This window comes from Myotis daubentonii, chromosome 2 (genome assembly GCF_963259705.1).
Source record: "Myotis daubentonii chromosome 2, mMyoDau2.1, whole genome shotgun sequence".
Taxonomy (NCBI): Eukaryota; Metazoa; Chordata; class Mammalia; order Chiroptera; family Vespertilionidae; genus Myotis; species Myotis daubentonii.
The window spans coordinates 104,741,572-104,763,070 of record NC_081841.1 but is presented as its reverse complement, the minus strand read 5'-3'; the positions used below and the strand labels follow the sequence as shown (position 1 = coordinate 104,763,070).

Genomic DNA, 21,499 nt, shown 5'->3' with positions numbered 1-21,499 from the left:
GGCAGCAGTATGGAAGATAGATTGGAGGTGGCATAGATTGCATATAGATGAGGAGTCTGGTCAGGAGGCTATTGCAGTAGTAGTCTAGCCAAATCATGAGGACCTGCATTAAGGCATCCATTATTTGGCTAAATGAACAAATGGGTGGGTTTATGAGAGACTAGAGGCCCGGTGCACAAAAATTTCTGCACTCGGGGGGTTCCCTCAGCCTGGCCTGTGCCCTCTTGCAGTTGGACCCCTCGGGGGATGACCACCTGCAGGCTTAGGCCCTCTCCCCAGGGGATTGGGCCTAAGCTGGCAGTCAGACATCCCTCTGGAAGCCCGGGAGCACTCAGGGGATGTCCACTTGCCAGCAGGGAGCAGGCCTAAGCTGCAGTTGGACATCCTTAGCGCTGCTGAGGAGGCCGGAGAGGCTCCCACCACCACCACTGTGCTGGCAGCCATTAGCCTGGCTTGTGTCTGAGCAGAGCTCCCCCTGTGGGAGCGCACTGACCACCAGGGGACAGCTCCTGCATTGAGCGTCTGGCCCCTGGTGGTCAGTGTGTGTCACAGTGACCAGTCATTCCCAGTCATTCTACTGTTAGGGTCAATTTGCATATTACCCTTTTATTATATAGGATAGAGGCCTGGTGCACTGGTGGGGGCCGGCTGGTTTTCCCTGTAGGGTGTCCTGGATCAGGGTGGGTTCCCGCTGGGGTGCCTGGCCAGCCTGGGTGAGGGGCTGATGGCTGTTTGCAGGCTGGCCACAGCCCCTTCAGGGTGGGGGTCCCTTGGGGTGCCTGGCCAGCCTGGGTGAGGGGCTGATGGCTGTTTACAGGCTGGCTATAGCCCCTTCAGGGTGGGAGTCCCCACTGGGGTGCCTGGCCAGCCTGGGCGAGGGGCTGCTGGCTATTTGCAGGCTGGCCATGGCCCCTTCATGGTGGGGGTCCCTGCTGGGGTGCCTGGCCAGCCTGGGTGAAGGGCTGATGGCTGTTTGCAGGCTGGCCACAGCCCCCAAACACCCAAGCTCCCAGTGGAGGCTGGCTGGAAGCAGGTATCTGGGATTTATTTATCTTCTATAATTGAAACTTTGTTGCCTTTGTGGAGGCCACAGCCGACTAGAGCAGGAAGGATGCTTGGCTTCCTCCATCGCTGCGGCAACCAAGCCTCCTGCTTGCTCCAGCTCCATGGCTGCCGGCTGCCATCTTTGTTGGGTTAATTTGCATATAGTCGCTCTGATTGGTTGGTGGGCGTGGCTTGGGGTGTAGTGAAGGTACTGTCAATTTGCATGTTTCTATTTTTTTTTTATTAGATTAGATTAGTGGCCTGGTGCATGAAATTTGTGCACATTAAAAGGGAATTAATTAGAGGAAATTTTTTAATATTGCTATTTGCCCTTTCTCTATAATAGAAGTGTCAGAGATGAAAGAAAATTAGTAAAATGTATATGAAATCTCCCTCCTGTCAGAGTCTGGGGCGCACCACGGGACCCAGAGTTAAGTCCCCACCCACCTGCACGCACTTTGAAATCGCAGGAGACCCAGTCCCGGCCTGCCCCACCCCCATCAAGCCCCTCTGGGCAGGGGGTGCAGCCTCAGGTCCCCCAACCCGGCACCAGGTGTGGGTCTCAATATCAGGTCCCCCATAAAGCCCCGCTTGGCGGGGGGCACAGCCTGAGGTCCCCCGCCCTGGCCAGATGCCATGCAGCCTCAGGTCCCTGCTGTTTGGTCATTATGTGATGGAGTCCTCACCAGTTTGCGTATTACCCTATTATTAGATAGATAGGGTACAATGAACTGATATGGGAAATTGAGAAAAGGAACAGATTTAAATAGGGACAAAATATGTTTAGGTAAATGCTCAGCAGGTAATTGGAAATAGAGGTCTGGAGCTTAAAATAGAGTGAGTTAAAATTGTAAGATATAAATGGTGGTTTATAATATGCATGTGGATGAAATTGTTCAAGGAGTTTATAAAAGAAAACAAAAGATTTAGAATTGCTTTGGGAATGTAAAGTGCAGGGCGAAGAGGAGATCTGAAGACACTGAAGATAGTCATGATGAAGTAGTATCAGGAAAGAGCAGTGTCCTAGAACCAACCCCGAAAAGATGGGTTTCAGGAAGGGGGGAATGAATACCAAGTATCAGCAACATCGAGGTCAGAGAGAAAGAACATGTGAGTTGAAAAGTGACTTGTGGATTAATAAATAGGTATTTTTAGTGAAGTAGTGGAGGCAGAAGCCAGATAGTAGCTCGTGAAGAAGCAATAGTAAGCTTAAGCCATTTCTTTAAGAAGGCTAGCTGAGAGGGAAGGAGAGGTATACAGTAGCTAGAGGATTTGAAATTAAGCAAAGAATTATTTAAAAATGGGACAGATTTAAATATGTTTATATACTAAGGCAGTGGTTCTCAACCTTCTGGCCCTTTAAATACAGTTTCTCATGTTGTGACCCAACCATAAAATTATTTTCGTTGCTACTTCATAACTGTAATGTTGCTACTGTTATGAATCATAATGTAAATATCTGATATGCAGGATGGTCTTAGGCAATCCCTGTGAAAGGGTCGTTTGACCGCCAAAGGGGTCGTGACCCACAGGTTGAGAACCGCTGTACTAAGGGGAAAGAGCCAATAGAGAAGGAAATACAGGAAATAGATGAGGTAATCAAAAGAGTAATGTCATGATGAGTTCAGAAGTATAAATATTGTACCACATCTAATGTTAGAAAAGGGAGGGGCCATTAGAAAGAGAAGTATGAACTTGGCTATCGCTATGCCTATACCTTTAGTTGTTTTGGTAGTTTTCAAAATAGCAATCTCATGCACAGTTAAAGGCTCCTTGAAAAGCACAAAGTTTTTAATAAAACTAGTGTTTTAAATCCTGGTGATCCCTGTTTGTTCTGGGTATCAAGATTCTATAGCTAGTTTCTGAATGTAGTTATGAAACTTTGATGAGCCATATAGCTTTCAAAGTTGATATCCCTAGCTTATTAAACTAAATTAACAAATGATCAGAATTCCTTTTGATATCACCAACTATTATGCAAAAGAAACGTGGTGTTAACTATGATCTGAGCTTCCATTAAAAATGGATAGTGAAGTAAGTGTTAAGAATCTATTAGTCTTCAAGACTAGAGAATTAGTCTTCTCAAATATTCTTTACTCCTCATTGATTTCTTTTTATAGAATACCTTTCTGCTTATTTATTTTCCAAAGTGAGGAATAACTACAATTTCACTTTTGGTCCATATTTAGTAGCTCTTTTTATTAGTAACAGTATTTTTTATAAACTATTATCTAGCACATTAAACTGATAAAATGTTAGCTAATTTGATTATGTTTGAATTACTACTAGATTTTAGTTACTGTATTAATTGAGAATGGATTCTTCTTTTTGATTAAAAGCTGTATATTATAATGTGTTGTGGAAGATAGGCTTCTAATCTTATTTTTTTTTTTTGCTTACACAGAGCAGTTACTCTTGAGTGGTATTTAAGACTATGCATATTTATCTTCTGCCAGGCTTAGGAAAGTTGGGTAGGTTCTCTCTGAATGTATAAGAAGATTTCTTGTTGTCTAGGCCCTTTGTTAACCCATCTCTGAGTAGCTCTGATTTGAGACATTTTGTGAAATCTTCATTTTTTTCTATCTATAAAATGATACGGGAAAATTTCCCTCTACTTAATAGCTGATATTTTATAAGAAAGTATTTTAATCTGATAAATCATTTACATCTTTTGAAATTTCAGGGTGTGCTGATGGTTGGACCCCCAGGCACTGGTAAGACCATGCTAGCTAAAGCTGTTGCCACTGAATGTGGCACAACATTCTTCAATGTTTCCTCCTCTACACTGACATCCAAATATAGAGGTGAATCTGAGAAATTAGTCCGTCTGTTGTTTGAAATGGTGAGTGATAATATATTTGGATTTCAAAGTACTTTTGGTATAAGCAATGGTATCCCTATAAATCTAGATCCACTCATCTATGGCAGGTGTCGTTGTAGTTTAATAAGTAGTTCTTGGCAGACTAATAAGATATGGTGTGGTGGGGTTTCTGGAATTGTCAGTGTGTCTTTGATGTATCTTCCTCCCTAAGATAAAAGAAGGCTCTTTGGCATCCTATCCAACGAGAGTCAAAGAGACTTTGGAAATGTGTGTGGTGTGACTGACATTTCTGGATCTCTAGTGAGATGGTTGAGCAGAAGTGTATTTTAATATATATTTTAAAAATGAGTTAGATATTGATCTATCATTAAAGTTGGTTTCTTTTCATAAGGGTTTTGCAATAGTTAAGAATGCTTATTTGAGGAAAGAGATTGATGACTTGTCTTTTAAAAATGTTTTGTATTATGGAAAGTTTCAAACAGAATAATAGAAAGAATAGTACTAAAAATCCCCATTTATTTGTCACTGGACTTAGCCAACCATATAACTTACCTTTTATTTTTAGAAATTTCCTTTTTTATATGAATAACCAAATGGTGGCATTAAAGCAGTGAGAAACTTCTCTTTTTTAACCATGATATTAGGAGGAAATGGCACTATTTTTAAATATTCAGATTGTTTTATGAGATAATCAAATGATTCCTTTAACATATTTTCACAAAGGCTAGATTTTACGCCCCCACTACGATCTTCATTGATGAGATAGATTCTATCTGCAGTCGAAGAGGGACCTCTGATGAGCACGAAGCAAGTCGCAGAGTCAAGTCTGAGCTACTCATTCAGATGGATGGTAATTGATGTTTAATTACTGTCTCAAAACTTATATTTCCTTTTTGAGCTTTGTGTAGATTAATACTTTGGAAATTCTCAGTGAATGGACTCAAAGGCAGCCTGCATTTATTTATAATCATCTGTTCATCCACTTATTTACTCATTTGTTCATGCATTCAAAAAGCACTTACTGTATACTTGTTATGAAATGTGCACCATTTTAGGTTGTGAGGGTAAAAAGAAAAGGAATGCCATGGCCTTTAAATAATTTATTACTCAGAGCAAATGTTCTAGAGAAGTGGTCTGGGGTCCCAGGGCTCTTTCAGATCCCTTTAAAAGGGCTGCAAAGACTAAACTATTTTTATAATAATATTAAGACATTATTTACCTTTTTCACTTTCATTCTCTTACAAGTGTACAGTAAAGTTTTTCAGAGGCTATAAGACATGTAAGATATAATAAATAGATGGAAAGCAGAAGCAGGTATGAGAATCTAGCTATTCTCTATGGAGTCACACATTAAAGAGATTTGCAAAAATGTATTCTTCTTACTAATATTTTTTATTTGGAAAATCATTGTTATTTTTCATGTTATCTACATTAACAAATAATGGATTCATTGTCACTTTAAAGTGAATTAATATTTTTAAAAATTCTCAATTTTAATTTCTGATGATAAATATTGATAGCTGTACTCCACAAACACATAAGAGATCTTTGGAGTTAAATAATTTTTAAGGGTATATAAAGATCCTGAGACCAAAAAGTTTGAGAACCACTGATCTAGATGGGAAGCAGGCAACTGAACAGACAATTACAATACATTATAATTTCTGTGGTAAAAAACTCTGGGGGTAGTGAAAACAGCAGGAGAGGTGCCACCAAGACTAAGGGAGTCATGAAAGGGAATAGCCAAGTTGGGCTTTGAAGCATTAGTATAAGTAATTCAGACAAAGTAGAAAAGGCATTGAGGAGCCATTGAAGGAAGAGAGTGACAAGCCCTGAGCTGCTTTTATTATTATTGTTATTTTTAAATTTTTATTGTTGAGAGTATCACAGATGTCCCACTCCCCACACCCATTACCCCCTTCCACCTGGTTCCTGCCTTGTCTCAGGCCTTCACCAAACCCTGCTGTCTATGTTCATAGATAATGCATATCCTATATAATAAAAGGGTAATATGCAAATAGACCAAACGGCAGAACAACCGAACAACCAATCAAAGTGTAATATGCTAATGATATGCTACGGCTGTTCAACCGCTCACTATAATGTGCACTGACACCAGGGGGCAGACAGTCAACTGGTTGATGAGTCACTATGACATGCACTGACCACCAGGGGAAAGACAGTTGACTGGCCAACCAGTCACTGTGACGTGCGCTGATCACCCAGGGGCAGATGCTCCAACCGGTAGGTTAGCTTGCTGCTGAGGTCTGGCCGATAGGGACTGAGTGAGATGGGCCGGACACGCCCTGGAGCCCTCCCACGGTCCCTTCCCGGCCCAATCGTGCACCAGTGGGATCCCTCAGCCTGGCCTGTGCCCTCTTGCAATCTGGGACACCTCAGAGAATGTTGGAGAGCTGGTTTCAGCCCGATCCTGCAGGCCACTCCTCTTGGGAGGGCACCAGATACAGGGCTCATGACTGGTGAGCACTGCTGCGGCATCACAAGCCTCTCCCAATCAGGACTGATTGGGCATGAGCCCGCGGCAGACACAGTGGGGTCGGGATGAGTGGGAGTGACAGGTAGGAGCTGCAGGTGGTGTTGGACTCTGTGTTTCGGCCCGATCCCTGCAGGCCACCCAGAGGGACCCCACCTGTGCATGAATTTGTGCACTGGGCCTCTAGTGTGCATATAAGATCTTTGGTTAATCTCTTCCCACCCTCCTCCCCCCTTCCTTCTGAGATTCGTTAGTCTGTTCCTTGCTTCCATGCCTCTGATTCTATTTTATTCACCAGTTTCTTTTGTTCATTAGATTTCCTGTTAGTTTATTTTGATTTTTAGATATATATGTATTTTTTGCTATTTTATTGTTCATATTTTTTTAAGTTTTATTTTATTGTTTAAAATATTACATGTAGTATTACATATGTCTCCTTTTCCCCCCATTGACCTCCCTCCGGCCACCCCCACCCCCTGGCACATGCTCTCACACCCCTAGTGTCTGTGTCCATTGGGGTTATTGTTCATATTTTTTATCTCTTCTTCTTCTCCTCCTCCTCCTCCTCCTCCTCCTCCTCCTCCTCCTCCTCCTCCTCCTCCTCCTCCTCCTCCTCCTCTTTCTCCTTCCTCCTTCTCCTTCTCATCTTCCTCCTCCTGCTCTCCCCTCCCCTTCCTTTTCTTCTTCCCTCTCCCCCTCATCCTCTTCCTCCTCCTTCTCTTCCTTTTCCCTCCACTTTCTCCTCTTCCTCTTCTTAAACAATACCCTTCAACATGTTAACATAAAATACATTCAAACCTGTAAAGAATTTTTGTGAGTTTATTTGAGCCAAACTGTCGACAATTGCCAAGAAGCAGAATCTCAATGTTTTGGGATAATGCTCTGGAGAATGGTGTGTTTTTTTTTCTTTCCTTGTTTTATACATTACAATCAAAAGAGGAGATGTAAGTGAATTACATCAACTCCATTAGTGATAGATTAGGGGGACAGGAAAAAGCAAAGTGGAGAAACCCCTGGGATTGGATAAAAAATAAAATGATAGACACATACTTCTTTTACTTAGGCAGATGCAGGATAGCTAACAGTCAGGAATTAACTCAATAACAATGAGGGGATTTGTGGTCTCCACAGAGCAGTGCTTGTGCTTTGAGGGTGTTTGGAAAAAGGAAAATTACTTTGACATTACAATGATATGTTATTGTGGATGCAAAAAGACAGTAGGCTCAGTTAGGCAAAGATTGATCTTTGTCAGAGAAGATACTGGTCTAGGACGTGACTACCTACCATAACTGCTTTTTGTTAAAGTTTTAATTTCAGACCAACCTATGCGGTTACTTTAGGTCTTTGAGTTTGCAATACCACCCTGCAGGCCTTCCCTGAGCTTGTCAGGTTAGCATGTGGCCCCTTTTTTGTCCACAAACATTTCATGTAATACTGGTATGGTAGTTTTGAACTCATTTAGCTTTTTTTTCTTTGTTTGTGAAGCTCTTTGTTTGACCCTGAATGCTGAATGAGAGCTTTGCTGGGTAGAGTAATCTTGATTGTAGGTCCTTACTATTCATCACTTTGAATAGTTCTTCTGGCCTGCAAAGTTTCTGTTGAGAAATCAGCTGACAGTCATGTGGGTGCTCCCTTTTAGGTAACTAACTGCTTTTTTCTTGCTGCTTTTAAGATTCTCTCTTTGTCTTTAACCCTTGGCATCTTAATTATGATGTGTGTTGGTATGGGCCTCTTTGGGTTCCTCTTGTTTGGGACTCTCTGTGCTTCCTGGAATTGTAAGTCTATTTCTTTCATCAGGTAGGGGAAGTTTTCTGACATTATTTCTTCAAATAGGTTTTCAATATTTTGCTCGCTCTCTTCTCCTTCTGGCACCCCTGTAATGTGAATGTTGGTAAACTTGAAGTTATCCCAGAGGCTCTTTACACTGTCTTCATATTTATTTATTTTTCTTTTTGCTCTTCTGATTGGGTATTTTTTGCTTCCTCATATTCCAAATTGTTCATTTGATTCTTGAAATCCTCTACTCTGCTGTTGAATATTTGTAAATTATTTTTTATTTCAGTTGGTGTATGCTTAATTTTTGACTAGTCCTTTTTCATGTCTTTGACATTTTCACTAAGATACTTGAAATTTTCATGAAGATACTTGAGTAACCTTATAACCATGGTTTTAAACTCTGTATCAAGTAGTTTGCTTGCTTCCATTTCTTTCATTTGTGACATATTTCTTTGACTCTGGATTTTGGCTGCTTTCCTATGTTTCTTTCTGTATATTAGGTAGAGCTGCTATGTCTCCTGGAATTGGTAGAGTAGCCTTGTGTAGCAGTCCTGTAGGGCCCAGTGGCTCAGCCTCCCCAGTCACCTGCACTGGGCATTCTAGGTATGCCCCTGTATGGGCTGTGTGCACAATCTTGTAGTTGAGCTTTGATTGTTTTTGGCATCACTGGGAGGAGTTGACCTCCAAGCCAATTGGCTGTGAGGACCAGCTGCGACTACAGTTGGAGAGCTGCTGTGAAGGGAATACCCCTATGGAGCAGGACTTGCTTCAGTGGGGCTTTGGTGCTCACTGAGTCTGTCCGTTGAATGTATTGCTTATGTATGTGTAGAGTTGTAATCGGCTGTGGTCTGAAGCTGTCCACTGGGTGCACTGGCTCTAGGGCCTCCAGGGAGGTGCAAAGTAAGCCAGTGCCTGGGGCCACCCGGTAGGAGCTACAGAGAGATCTGCAGATAGCTGCTATTTGTTCTTTGGATTGGGCTTGGAGTTGCCCATGTGAGGCCCAGCTGTGTAGCAAGGCAGGCTGATGCTAATGCCTGGTCTTGGGCCTTTTATTGACAGATCTGGGGCACACTGTCACTAGCTGCAGCTTGTTTGAGAGATTTTAACAAAGTCTGAAGCCTGAGCCAGGGTAGGCCATTCATATGGAAATATTGCTGCAAACAGCTTGTGTAGGGCTGAAAATTAGATAGGGCAGGGTCTCAGGAAATCTCCAGGAAGGAGCAAAGTGTTGTTCCAGGCTGATGGAGACTCAGATATGGCTGCTAGTCATCCCTGCAACAACGGAGGTCCCAGCTCAGGAACAATGACTTTGTGAGCATCCCCTTCTGGGAGTAAGTCACCCCCAAGTTCCTGCCCCGATGGTAGGCAATCCAGTTCCTCCCTGTATGTCCCTGGGTCCCCCTCCTGAAGCTGCCCAGTGCTGGGAGTCCGAGTAAGTTCGTGTGCCAGCCCTTAAATGGAACACCTGGGTCTCCATCAGCCTCTGTGCCTTTCAGCCACAATCCCTGCTGTTTCTTATAGCCATAAAGGCTGGAACTTCTCTTCCCAGCTCTGGGACAATGGGCTAGGGGTCTGGTGTGGGGCTGGGACCCCTTGTTCCACATGGGAAGCCTCCACAGAGGTGATCTCCCTCCTGATTAAAAAAAAATGGCACATGTGGGTGTCAGACCAGCTTGTTCTGCCCCTCCACCTCTCCTATCAGTCTCAATGTGCTTTTTTCTTTACTTCTCTAGTTGTAGGACTTCCATTCAGCCAGCTTTCAGACAGTTCTAAATGATGGTTATTCTGTATTTTAGTTGTGGGAGGTGACATTTATTGAACACTTATTATGAGTATTGTATACAGTGCCAGTCACTTGTAAGATAAATAAAATAAATGTATTACAAGTCCCTTTTCTCAAAGATTTTGCCATTTTAATTTCTGCTGAGATGTAAGAGAAAGAAGTGAATGTGTTGTATTTTGGCGGAATGGATATAGAGGAAAACATTATATGTTTTAAAAATATCACTGAATAAGGATTTAGTCATCTGAATTTCATTTAGGGGTATTTATAACTCTTTCTGATTATTAGTTGGACAACTTGAATCTTTGTGATAATGATTCAAATAGTAGTTTAGTCATATTCATCTGGGTTCCTTTAAATCCACTACTTTGTTATACTAGGCTAGAAACTCTGATAAAGTTTGTGAGTTGTTGATATATTTATTTTTTTTCACTGCATATTTTCCAGTGTTTTCATTGTATAACCTGAAGTTTTTTGTTCTAAAATTTTAATTCTAGAAAAAGTAGACTCTCTATATATATGTTTGGTTTGCTATAAAAAGAAACGGTATTTTCAGTAGTGACTGATTATTAGGTTTATTCTTAAATTTCTTGTTTATTTTTTTCTGAGTTACTTAGAAGTTTGAAGGACAAAACTATTCCAATATAAACTGCCTTTTAAAATTACTGTTGCATGCTAGTATACTAAGTCCTAAATATGAATTCCATTCTCTTCTCCTTTCTTGAAAAATATCAAATAAATTAGACTAACGACCAAAATAAAATATTTGAAGTGAGAGATCCAAGATGGCAGCAAAGTAGGTAGAAGTTACACTCACCTCCCAGGACCAAATCAAAATTATAACTAAATTATAGAATAATAAACCTGAATAACCAACTGAAGACTAGCTGAACAGAAGTCTTATAACTACAGATCTACATAAGAAACCGTACTGAGACTTTTAGGAAAGGTAGAGATTCAAAATGGGCTGACCCTGAACTCATGTGCAGTTGAGAATATGAAGGGCTATCTCAGCTGCATAAGTTCCCCCCTGAGGAGTGAGAGCTCTCAACCGTATGCCTGGCTCCCCAGCCTAGAGCACAAGTGCCGGGAAGAGGAGCCTACAGAAACCCAGGTACCCTCATCATCAGGCACTCACCCTGGGCTCCGGCAGAGGAATGGCAGCTCAGAGTAGACTGAAGTCATACAGGGAGATTGGGTTCTGTGGTTTTGGGGAGAAGGCTGGAGGTACAGCTGCCAGCATTCCTGTGTTGAATCCCTCTCCCATGCTGCTTGCTCACAGATGCCATCATTCCTGGGTTGCGTACTTCCCTCCATAATGCCTCAGCCTGGGGGAATGCACTAGCCTCACACTCCTGACTCCCTGTTGTCCCACCCTGCCAAACTCCCACTCTGGAGGAATCAGCTAGCTGTGGCCAGCCTGGGCTTGAGTTGCAGACTTTCTTGGAAGGTTCTTCAGGACGTTTAGGTAGATTTGGGGTGTCAGAGACATTTTGCACGGGGAGAGTCTTGAGTGTAGTGGCTTTAGAGCAAGGGCCAATTTTTACATGTGTTTGGCTGGCAACACCCATCATTCTCCCTCCCCCGCAGGCTCCCCCCACACCCGCCAGCATCAGCCTGAGTAGAAGCACTAGCCCCATTCTCCTAAGTCAGTTTGGCCATACCCTGCCAAGCCTGCATCAAGCAGGGGAATTCGGCTAGCTGTGACTAGCTTGCACCTGCATTGTACTCTTTTTTTTGGAAGGTTATCAAGGAGGTAGCCCAGACTGGGTCACAGTATCTCACATAGACCTGCATCAGAGCCCATCCCAAGAGGTCCCAGAACCAACACACATGGTGGCTGACTTGAGACCAAACCAGAGCATGACCTGATTTAATTCCGTAAGTGGCACACCTAAAGGGAAGTCTTGGCAGGCACGAGACATGCTGAGGCAATTCCACTTTCTGAGTCAGCCTCCACACAGCAGCTTGTACACTGTGGTTGGGGCAGTCCTCACAGTCAGCGAGCCTCTGGGCCAATGGATGGCCAACAGCAATCACAACTAAACTACATCAGATGAGCTTACATATCCCACACAAGGGACATTCCTGGAGCACCTAGCTCAGTTGATTGGGGAGACTGTACCACTGAGCCCCACAGGGCATCTACTACATAAGGCCACCTTACCAAGACTGAGAAATAACAATCTATCTAATTCCCAGAAACAAAAACAAAGAGTCATTTAAAAGGGGAAACAAATGAAAGAACGGTAGCAATCTCCAGGAAAAGAAATAAATTAAATGGAAGCAGGCAATGTACCAGATATAAAGTTTAAAATTATGGTTATTAAAAAAAAAATAAAATAAAATAAAATTATGGTTAAAAGGATGCTCTTCAACAAAGAGATAGCAAATATGGAAAAGGACATAGAAACCATAAAAGAGAACTAGTCAGAAATGAAGAATACACTAGAAGGAATCAACAGCAGACTAGATGAATCAGAGTATCAAATCAGCAATTTGGAAGACAAGATGAAACCAAAGAGACCCACACCAAGACACATCATAATTAAAATGTCAAAGCTTAAAGACAAAAAATGTTAAAAGCAACAAGAGAAAGACAGTTATCAGCAAGGGAGCTCCCATAAGACTGTCAGGAAGTAATGAAAAGCAAGAACCTACAACCAGACAACTCTACCCAGCAAGGCTATCATTTAATATTGAATGAGAAATAATGAGCTTCTAGACAAGAAAAAGCTGAAGGCATTTATTACCACCAAACAAGTATTACAAAGAAATGTTAAAGGCACTTCTTTAAGGAGAAGAAAAAAAGAGGAACATAAGTATGTATAATAAAATGACAATAAATATGTACCTATCAGTAATCACTTTAAGTATAAATGGATTAAGTGCTCCAATCAAAAGACACAGAGTAGCTGAATGGGTAAGGAAACAAAATTCATGTATATACTGTCTACTAGAGACCCACCTAAGATTCAAAGACACATGTAGACTGAAAATAAAAGGATGGAAAAAGATATTTCATGCACATTGGAAAAAATAGCTAGGGCATCAATTCTTATAGCAGACAAAATAGACTTTAAAACAAAGGCTATAATAAGATACAAAGCAGGACATTATAAAGGGGTCTATGCAAAAAGAAGATATAACCCTCCCTAACCAGTTTGGCTCAGTGGATAGAGCATTGGCCTGCAGACTGAAGGGTCCCAGGTTCAATTCTGGTAAAGGGTACCTTGGTTGTGGGCACATCCCCACTAGTACAAGGGGCAGCTGATAGATGTTTCTCATCGATGTTTCTAACTACTCTATCCCTCTCCCTTCCTCTCTGTAAAAAAAATCAATAAAATATATTTAAAAATAAAGAAGATATAACCCTTGTAAACATTTATGCATCCAAATAGGAACACCTGAATATATAAAGGAAATCTTTTAGGAAATATATGGAGAAGTCAATAGTAAGGCAGTCATTGTAGGGGATTTTGATGTCAATGGATAGATCTTCCAGATAGAAAGTCAATAAGGAAATAGCAGCCTTAAATGACACACTAGACAAGATTGATTTAATTGATGTTTTCAAGAGCATTTAACCCCAAAGTAGCAGAATATACATTCTTAACATGTATCATTATTAGGATAAACCACATTAGGACAGAAAACAAGTCTCAATAAATTTAAGAAGATTGAAATCATATCAAGATCTTCTCTGACCACAATGATATGAAACTAGAAATCATTTACAAGAAAATAACGGAAAAGCATTAAAACACATGGAGTCTAAATAACATCTTCCCAAATTATGAATGGCTAAGCAGTGAGGTCAAGGAAGAAATCAAAAGATACCTTGAGACCAATGGAAATGAGAATACAACAACCCCAAATCCACAATGAAAAGCAGTCCTAAGAGGTAAATTCATAGCATTTCAGACCTATCTCAAGAAAAAAGAAAAATCTCAAATAAACAATTTACTAGTAATTTTACATTTAGGGGAATTAGAAAAAGAACAACAAGCAAAGCCCAAAGTGACTAGAAGGAAGGAAATAATAAAGATCAGAATGGAAATAAATGAAACAGTCTAAAAAAAAATACAAAAGATCAATGAAACCAACAGCTGCTCGTTTGAAAAGATAAACAAGATTGATAAACCTTTAAGCAGATTCATTAAGGAAAAAAAAGAGAAAGGATGACCCCCCCCCCCAAAAGAAATTATAAATGAAAGATAAAAGGTAACAACTGATAACAGAAGTACAAAGGGTTATAAGAAAGTCTTATAACAACTACATGCTAACTAATTGGACAATCTGGAAGAAATGGATAAATTCCTAGAAATATAAAATCTTCCAAGACTGAATCAAGAAGAAATGGAAAATCTGATCAGACCAACAAAATCAAAGCAGTAATTTAAAAAACCAAACAAACTTCACAACAAACAAAAGCCCTGGACTGGATGGCTTCACAGGTGAATTTTATCTAACATTCAAAGAAGTAACACCTATCCATCTCAAACTATTCCATAAAATTCAAGAGGAAGGAAGACTTCCAAGCTCATCTTACAAGGCCAGCATTTATAGTAATTCCAAAACCAGATAACGATAGTACAAAGAAAGGAAATTATAGGCTAACTAGAGGCCTGGTGCATGAAATTTGTGCACTGGGGGATGGCTTTCCCTCAGCCCATCTTACACCCTCTCCAATCTGGGACCCCTCAGGGGATATCCGACTGCCAGTTTAGGCCAGATCCCACCGGCAGTCAGACATCCCTCTCACAATCTGGGACTGCTAGCTCCCAACCGTTCGCCTGCCTGCCTGCCTGATTGCCCCTAACCACTTCTGCCTGCCAGCGTGATCACCCCCTAATGATTCCCATACCGGCCTGATTGATGCCTACCTGCTCCCCTGCCAGCCTGATTGTCCCCAACTGCCCTTTCCTGCAGGCCTGGTCCCCCCAACTGCCCTCCCCTGCCAGCCTGGTCACCCCCAACTGCCCTTCCCTACCAGCCTGGTCGCCTCTAATTGCCCTTCCCTGCCAGCCTGGTTGCCTCTAACTGCCCTCCCCTGCAGGCCTGGTCCCCCCCAACTGCCCTCCCCTGCAGGCCCAGTCAGCCCCAACTGCCCTCCCCTGCAGGCCCAGTCAGCCCCAACTGCCCTCCCCTGCCAGCCCAATCACCCCCAACTGCTCTCCCCTGCTGGCCTGTTTGCTCCCAACTGCCCTCCCCTGCTGACCATCTTGTGATGACATGGGCATGGCCATCTTGTGAGAGGGTGTGATGGTCAATTTGCATATCACCTCTTTATTACATAGGACTTTATTATATAGGATATCCCTGATAACAGATGCAAAGTTCTCAATAAAATATTCGCAAATTAAATTCAGCAATGCATTATAAAGATTATACACCATGATCAAGTGGGATTTTTTCCTGGGATGCAAGGTTGGTACAGTATTTGCAAATCAATTAATGTGATATATGTAAACAAAATGAAGGATACAATAATATGAACATATCAGTAGATGCAGAAAAGCATTTGACAAAACCCAGCATCCATTTATGATAAAAACTTTCAGCAAATAGAGGGAACATATGAGGGAACCAAGGGAGCATACTTCAACATGCTAAAGACCATATATGGCAAACTGACAGCTAACATACTCAATGGAGAAAACGAAAAGTGTTTCTCTTAAGATCAGGAACAAGACAGAGATGTTCACTGTTACCACTCTTATTCAACATAGTTCTATAAGTCCTAGCTACAGCAATCAGATAAGAAGAAGTAAAAGAAATCCAAATTGGATAGAAAGAAGTAAAACTGTCATTTGCAGATGGCATGATATTGCATACAGAGAACCCTAAATATTCCACCAAAGAACAACTAAAAATGATAACTGAATTCAGTGAAGTAGGAGGATACAAAATAAGTATTTAGAAATTGGTTGCATTTTTATACACAAATAATGAAATATCAAAAAGGGAACTAAAAAATAATCCATTTGCAATTGCATAAAAAAAGAATATCTAGGAATAAATTTAATCAAGGACATAAAAGACCTGTACTCGGAAAATTGTAAGACACTGAAGAAAAAAATTAAAGAAGATACAAGTAAGTGGAAGCATATACCGTGTTAATGGATTGGAAGAATTAACATCACCAAAGCAATCTATAGATTGAATGCAATTCCTATCAAAATACCAATGGAATTTTTCACAGAACTAGAACAAATAATCCAAAAATTTATATGGAACCATGAAAGATTTTGAATAGGCATAGCAATGTTGAGAAAAAAGAACAAAATTGGAGGTATCACACTACCAGATACCAAACTATACTACAAACTATACTCCTATGGTAATTAAAACAGCATGATACTGGCATAAAAACAGACACATAAATCAATGATACAGAATAGAGAGCCTAGAAATAAACCCACACGTGGATGGCCAATTAATCTATCTACACTAATAAAAGAGAAACATGGTAATTGGCGTACAACCGCTACCCTTCCCATTGGCTAATCAGGGCAATATGCAAATTAACTGTCAGCCAAGATGGCGGCCAGCAGCCAGGCAGCTTGAAACTAACATGAGGCTTGCTTGCTTCAGTGATGGAGAACTCCAATGTTCCCCGCCGGCCACTGCAGGCCTCTGAGCCTGCAGTTTCAACATTGTAACAAATACAGACGCTGGGATCTCAGAGCTAGAGTTGATACAGAGTTTCGAGAACTGAAACAAACCAGATACCTGCTTTCAGCAGTGGAGGCCTAAGAGCTGGAGCCTCAGAGCTAAAGCTGGCCCAGAATAAAAACATAAAAAACAAAAAAAGGAGCAGTTGGGATCTTCAGTCCCAGCCTGAAAACAGCCCTCAGCCCCTCACCCAGACTGGCCAGGCACCCCTGTGGGGACCACCACCCTGAAGGGTGTGTGACCAGCTGCAAACAGCCATCATCCCCTCATCCAGGCTGGCCAGGCACCCCAGTGGGGACCCCCACCCTGATCCAGGACACCCTTCAGGGCAAACCAGCCAGCCCCAGCCATGCACCAGGCCTCTGTTCTATATAGTAAAAGGGTAATATGCCTCCCAGCACCGGGATCAGCGGAGCTGAGAGGCCTCCTGGCACCGGGATCAGTGTGACAGGGGCTGCGCCAAAACCCCCTGATCGCCCTGCGGCTCTGTGTGTGGCAGGGGGCAGGGCCACAACCTCCCTATGGGCCCTGCTCTGTGGGTGATAGAGGGTGGCGCCCCAGCCCCCTCACACCCATGGGCCCTGCTCTGTGTGTGATAGGCAAGAGCCATAACTTCCCCATCGGCCCTGCCCTGAGTGTGACAGTGGCGGCGCCCTAACCCCCTGATCGGCCCTGCTCTGCGAGTGACAGGGGGGAGCTCCCCAATCCCCTGATGGGCCCTGCTCTGTGTGTGACGGGGCGGTGTGCCAACTCCCTGATTGGCCCTGCTCTGTGCATGACGGGGTGGTGCCACACCCTCCCCATCGACTCTGCCTTGAGTGTGACAGGGGGGCGGTGCCCCAACCCCCCAATCGGCCCTACCCTGAGCATGACTGAGGGTGGCATAGCAACCTCCCAATCTGCCCTGTTCTGTGCATGACAGGGGGCGGCGCCCCAACTCCCCAATCGGCCCTGCTCTGAGCCTGACCAGGGGCTGCACCTAGGGATTGGGCCTGCCCTCTGCCACCCAGGAGCAGGCCTAAGCCAGCAGGTTGTTATCTCCTGAGGGGTCCCAGACTGCGAGAGGGCACAGGCCGGGCTGATGGACCCCCCCTCCCCCCCGAGTGCACAAATTTTTGTGCACCGGGCCTCTAGTATATATATATATATAAAAGCCTAAGTGACTGTTACAACCAGACGACCGGCCAGTAGCTATGATGCGCACTGACCACCAGGGGTTCAGACACTCAGTGCAGGAGCCACCCCCTGGTGGTCAGTGTGCTTCCACAGCCAACCTCCCATGGCCAGCCAACCTCCCACAGTCCCTTCCCCTGGCCGGCTGGCCCCAATCAGCCCCGATTGCTGGCCAGGCTGAGGGACCCCAACCATGCACAACAGGCAAGAACATACAGTGAGATAAAAACAGTCTATTCAATAAATGGTGTTGGGAAAATTGGGCAGATACATGCAAAAAAAAAAAAAAATGAAACTAGACCACCTTCTTACACCCTATATGAGAACAAGTTCAAAATGGATTAAAGACTTAAATGTGAGAACTTACAAAATTTCTAGAAGAAAACATAGGCAGTACATTCTCTGATATTTCTCTTAGCAATATTTTTTTCTGATATATCTTTCTAGGCAAGGGAAACAAAAGAAAAAAATAAAAGTTATGAGAGTTCATGAAAATAAAAAGTTTTGCACAGCAAAAGAAACCATCATCAAAATGAAAATACAACCTACTGAGTGGAAGAAGATATTCCCCAGTGATACATCTGATAAGGGGTTAAGTATCCAAAATTTATAAGGAACTCATACAACTAAACACCAAAAAAGCCCAAACAATCAAATTAAAAAATGGGCAGAAGACCTGAATAAACACTTTTCCAAAGAGTACATAGAGATGGCCAATAGACATATGAAAGGATGCTCAAAATCATTAATCATCAGAGAATTGCAAGTTAAAACCACAGAGAGATACCACCTCAGACATACCATGCACACCTGTCAGAATGGCTACCCTATATAATAAAAGCCTAATATGCAAATTGACCAAACGGCAGAACGACCGGTTACTATGATGCGCACTGACCACCAGGGGCAGCTTCTGCGTTGAGCTTCCCCCTGGTGGTCAGTGCACTCCCACAGGGGGAGCATGCTCAGCCAGAAGCCGGCCTTATGGCTGGTGAGCGCAGTGGTGGTGGCGGCAGCCTCTCCCACCTCTGCTGTAGGCGGGCGGTAAGGAGCAAGGGGTCCCAGACTGCAAGAGGGATGTCTCACTGCTGGCTTAGGCCCAATCCCCGAGGGTTTGGGCCTAAGCTGGCAGGCAGACATCCCCTAAGGGGTCCCAGACTTTGAGAGGGCACAGGCCGGGCTGAGGGTCCCCCTCCTCCAGTGCATGAATCTCATGCACCAGACCTCTAGTCATTAATAAATCAACAAAAAACAAATGCTGGCGAGGATATGGAGAAAAGGGAATCCTAGTGCACTGTTAGTGGGAATGGAGATTGGTACAGCCACTATGGAAAACAGTATGGAGGCTCTTCCAAAAATTAAAAATGCAACTGCCTTATGACCCAGCAATTCCATTCTGGGTATATATTTATAGAAATCCCAGACAGTAATTTGAAAAGTTATATTAACCCCTATATTCATTGCAGCATTATTTATAATAGCAGAGATATGGAAGCAACTCAAGTGCCCATCAACAGATGATTATATAAAAAGTGGTGGTATAAATGTTTATATGTGTATACACACACATATACATACATACATACACACAATGAAATATTACTTGGGCATAAAAAGAATGAAATTTTACCATTTGCGACCACATGGATGGACCCAGAGGGCATTATGCTAAATGAAATAAGTCAGACAGAGCAAGACAAATATCAGATTATTTTATTTATATGTGGAAATTAAAGAGCAAAATAAACGAATAAAAGTAGAAACAGCCTCATAGATATAGAGATCAGACTGATGGTTGCCAGAGGAGAGGGAGGTTGGGGGTGCTAGGTGAAAGATGTGCAAATTGGTATTCACAAAATAGTCCAGGGTATGTGAAATACAGCATAGAGAATATAGTCAATAATCTATATATATAAAAGCCTAAGTGACCGTCCAATCATCTGACCAGTAGCTATGACACACAACGACCACCAGGGGGGGAGACGCTCCGACTGGTAGCTATGATGTGCACTGACCACCAGGGGGCAGACTTGGCAGCTGCGGTTCTAAGGTGACGCACCTGGAACCAGAGAGGAGGGAGTCCGATTCTGGGGTGCATCACCTGAGAAGTGCCCTCTTGCAATCCAGGACCCCTTGGGGGATGTTGGAGAGCCAGTTTCAGTCCAGTCCCCGCAGGCCAGGCCGAGGGACCCCATCAGTGCATGAATCTGTGCACTGGGCCTCTAGTATTGTAATAACTATATACAGTGCCAGGTGGGTACTTGAAATATCGGGGGGAATCACTTTGTAAATGATTGCCTAACCACTATGCTGTACACCTTAAGCTAATATAAAATTATATTAAATGTAAACTTTAATTGAAAAGTAATATTTAAGAAAATAACAATTTTTGAGGAACTTCATGGTTTTAAAAATCAGAGGGATAAAACAGAAGAATCTTTCATGCCTTTTCTTTTCAGAGGAATATACTTTATTTTCTTACAGGAAAAAAAGGTTTTTCTTGTTGGATTAGAATCCTATAATAGATGATGTGAACTCTTCAGTTTCCTTTTTTATAGTTATCTGTTGAAGTGCCTCGTCTGCCACCATCTAGAAGTCAGAAGGACTGTTATTTTTTCATTGAGCCTATCACCAGTCTGTGACTGATGCTTGGAGTGTTAGTTGAATGAAAAAATAATGGACTTTTTCCTCTTACTGTATGTAGGTGTTGGAGGAGCTTTAGAGAATGATGATCCTTCCAAAATGGTTATGGTATTAGCTGCTACTAATTTCCCATGGGATATTGATGAAGCTTTGCGAAGAAGATTAGAGAAGAGGATTTATATACCTCTCCCAACAGGTACAATGTATTCCCTTTACAGTGTTTCAAATTTTTTCCTGTTATCTTTTTTTCCTCTTGTCCTTATTCCATTGACATTCTGCTAAAAGAAGTTTTTAGCATTACAAAACCTATTTGCAGTACATTTCAGAGCAGCTCTTATACTTAGAGCAGAATTCATGTTAATAAATTGGGTAGGACATCTTAGTTTTTACTTTTAAACTTGAAGAGTCTTCATTAAACTTTAAGTGTTTAAAAATAAAGTTTCCTTGAGATATTCTGCTTTAGAAAAATACCATTTTATCCTATTGATGAACATTGAAATTTTCTTAAGGATTTTTTTTAGATTTATATATTCAGTGAAATGTATAAATCTTTAGTGTAAATTTGATGAGTTTTGCCAAGTGAATATTCCTGTTTAATTATTATCCTACTCAAGATGTAGGATATTTCTTTTATTCCAGAAAGTTTCTTTGTGCCTCCTACCAATTAATCCAAAGCCCTTTTACTTTCCTGATTTTTATCACCATAGATTAGTTTTACATATTATTAAACTCCATATAAATGGAATCATGACATATGTACTTGTGTATGTGGTTACTACTCAACATAATATTTTTGAGATTTATCCATGTGGTTACATGTATCAGTAGTTTATCTGTGATATTATTATACTGAAATTTTTTATTCTCTTTTTGATGGACATTTGAGTTATTTTGACTATTATGAATGAAGCTATAAATATTCTCATACAAATATTTTTATGTACGAATGTTTTTATTTCTTTTGGGTAATGTAGATAAGAAAGGAGTAGGTGGATCATAGTGTAGGTATATGTTTGATTTTGTAGCACCCAGACTGTTTTCCTTAGTGGTTGTACCATTTTATACTTCTATCATTAATAAATGAGAT

General features: G+C 42.0%; 1 protein-coding gene across 3 annotated transcripts in view; it reads left to right on the top strand.

Annotated features, from left to right (window-relative positions):
• KATNAL1 (katanin catalytic subunit A1 like 1) overlaps nucleotides 1-21,499 on the top strand; it is a 107,584-nt gene that overhangs the window by 74,032 nt on the left and 12,053 nt on the right. For all 3 annotated transcript variants that reach the window (XM_059684088.1, XM_059684087.1, XM_059684089.1), the window contains exons 7-9: nucleotides 3,728-3,886; nucleotides 4,589-4,715; nucleotides 20,474-20,608. In XM_059684088.1, the coding sequence (XP_059540071.1) occupies nucleotides 3,728-3,886; nucleotides 4,589-4,715; nucleotides 20,474-20,608 (421 nt within the window). The remainder of the gene's footprint in view (nucleotides 1-3,727; nucleotides 3,887-4,588; nucleotides 4,716-20,473; nucleotides 20,609-21,499) is intronic.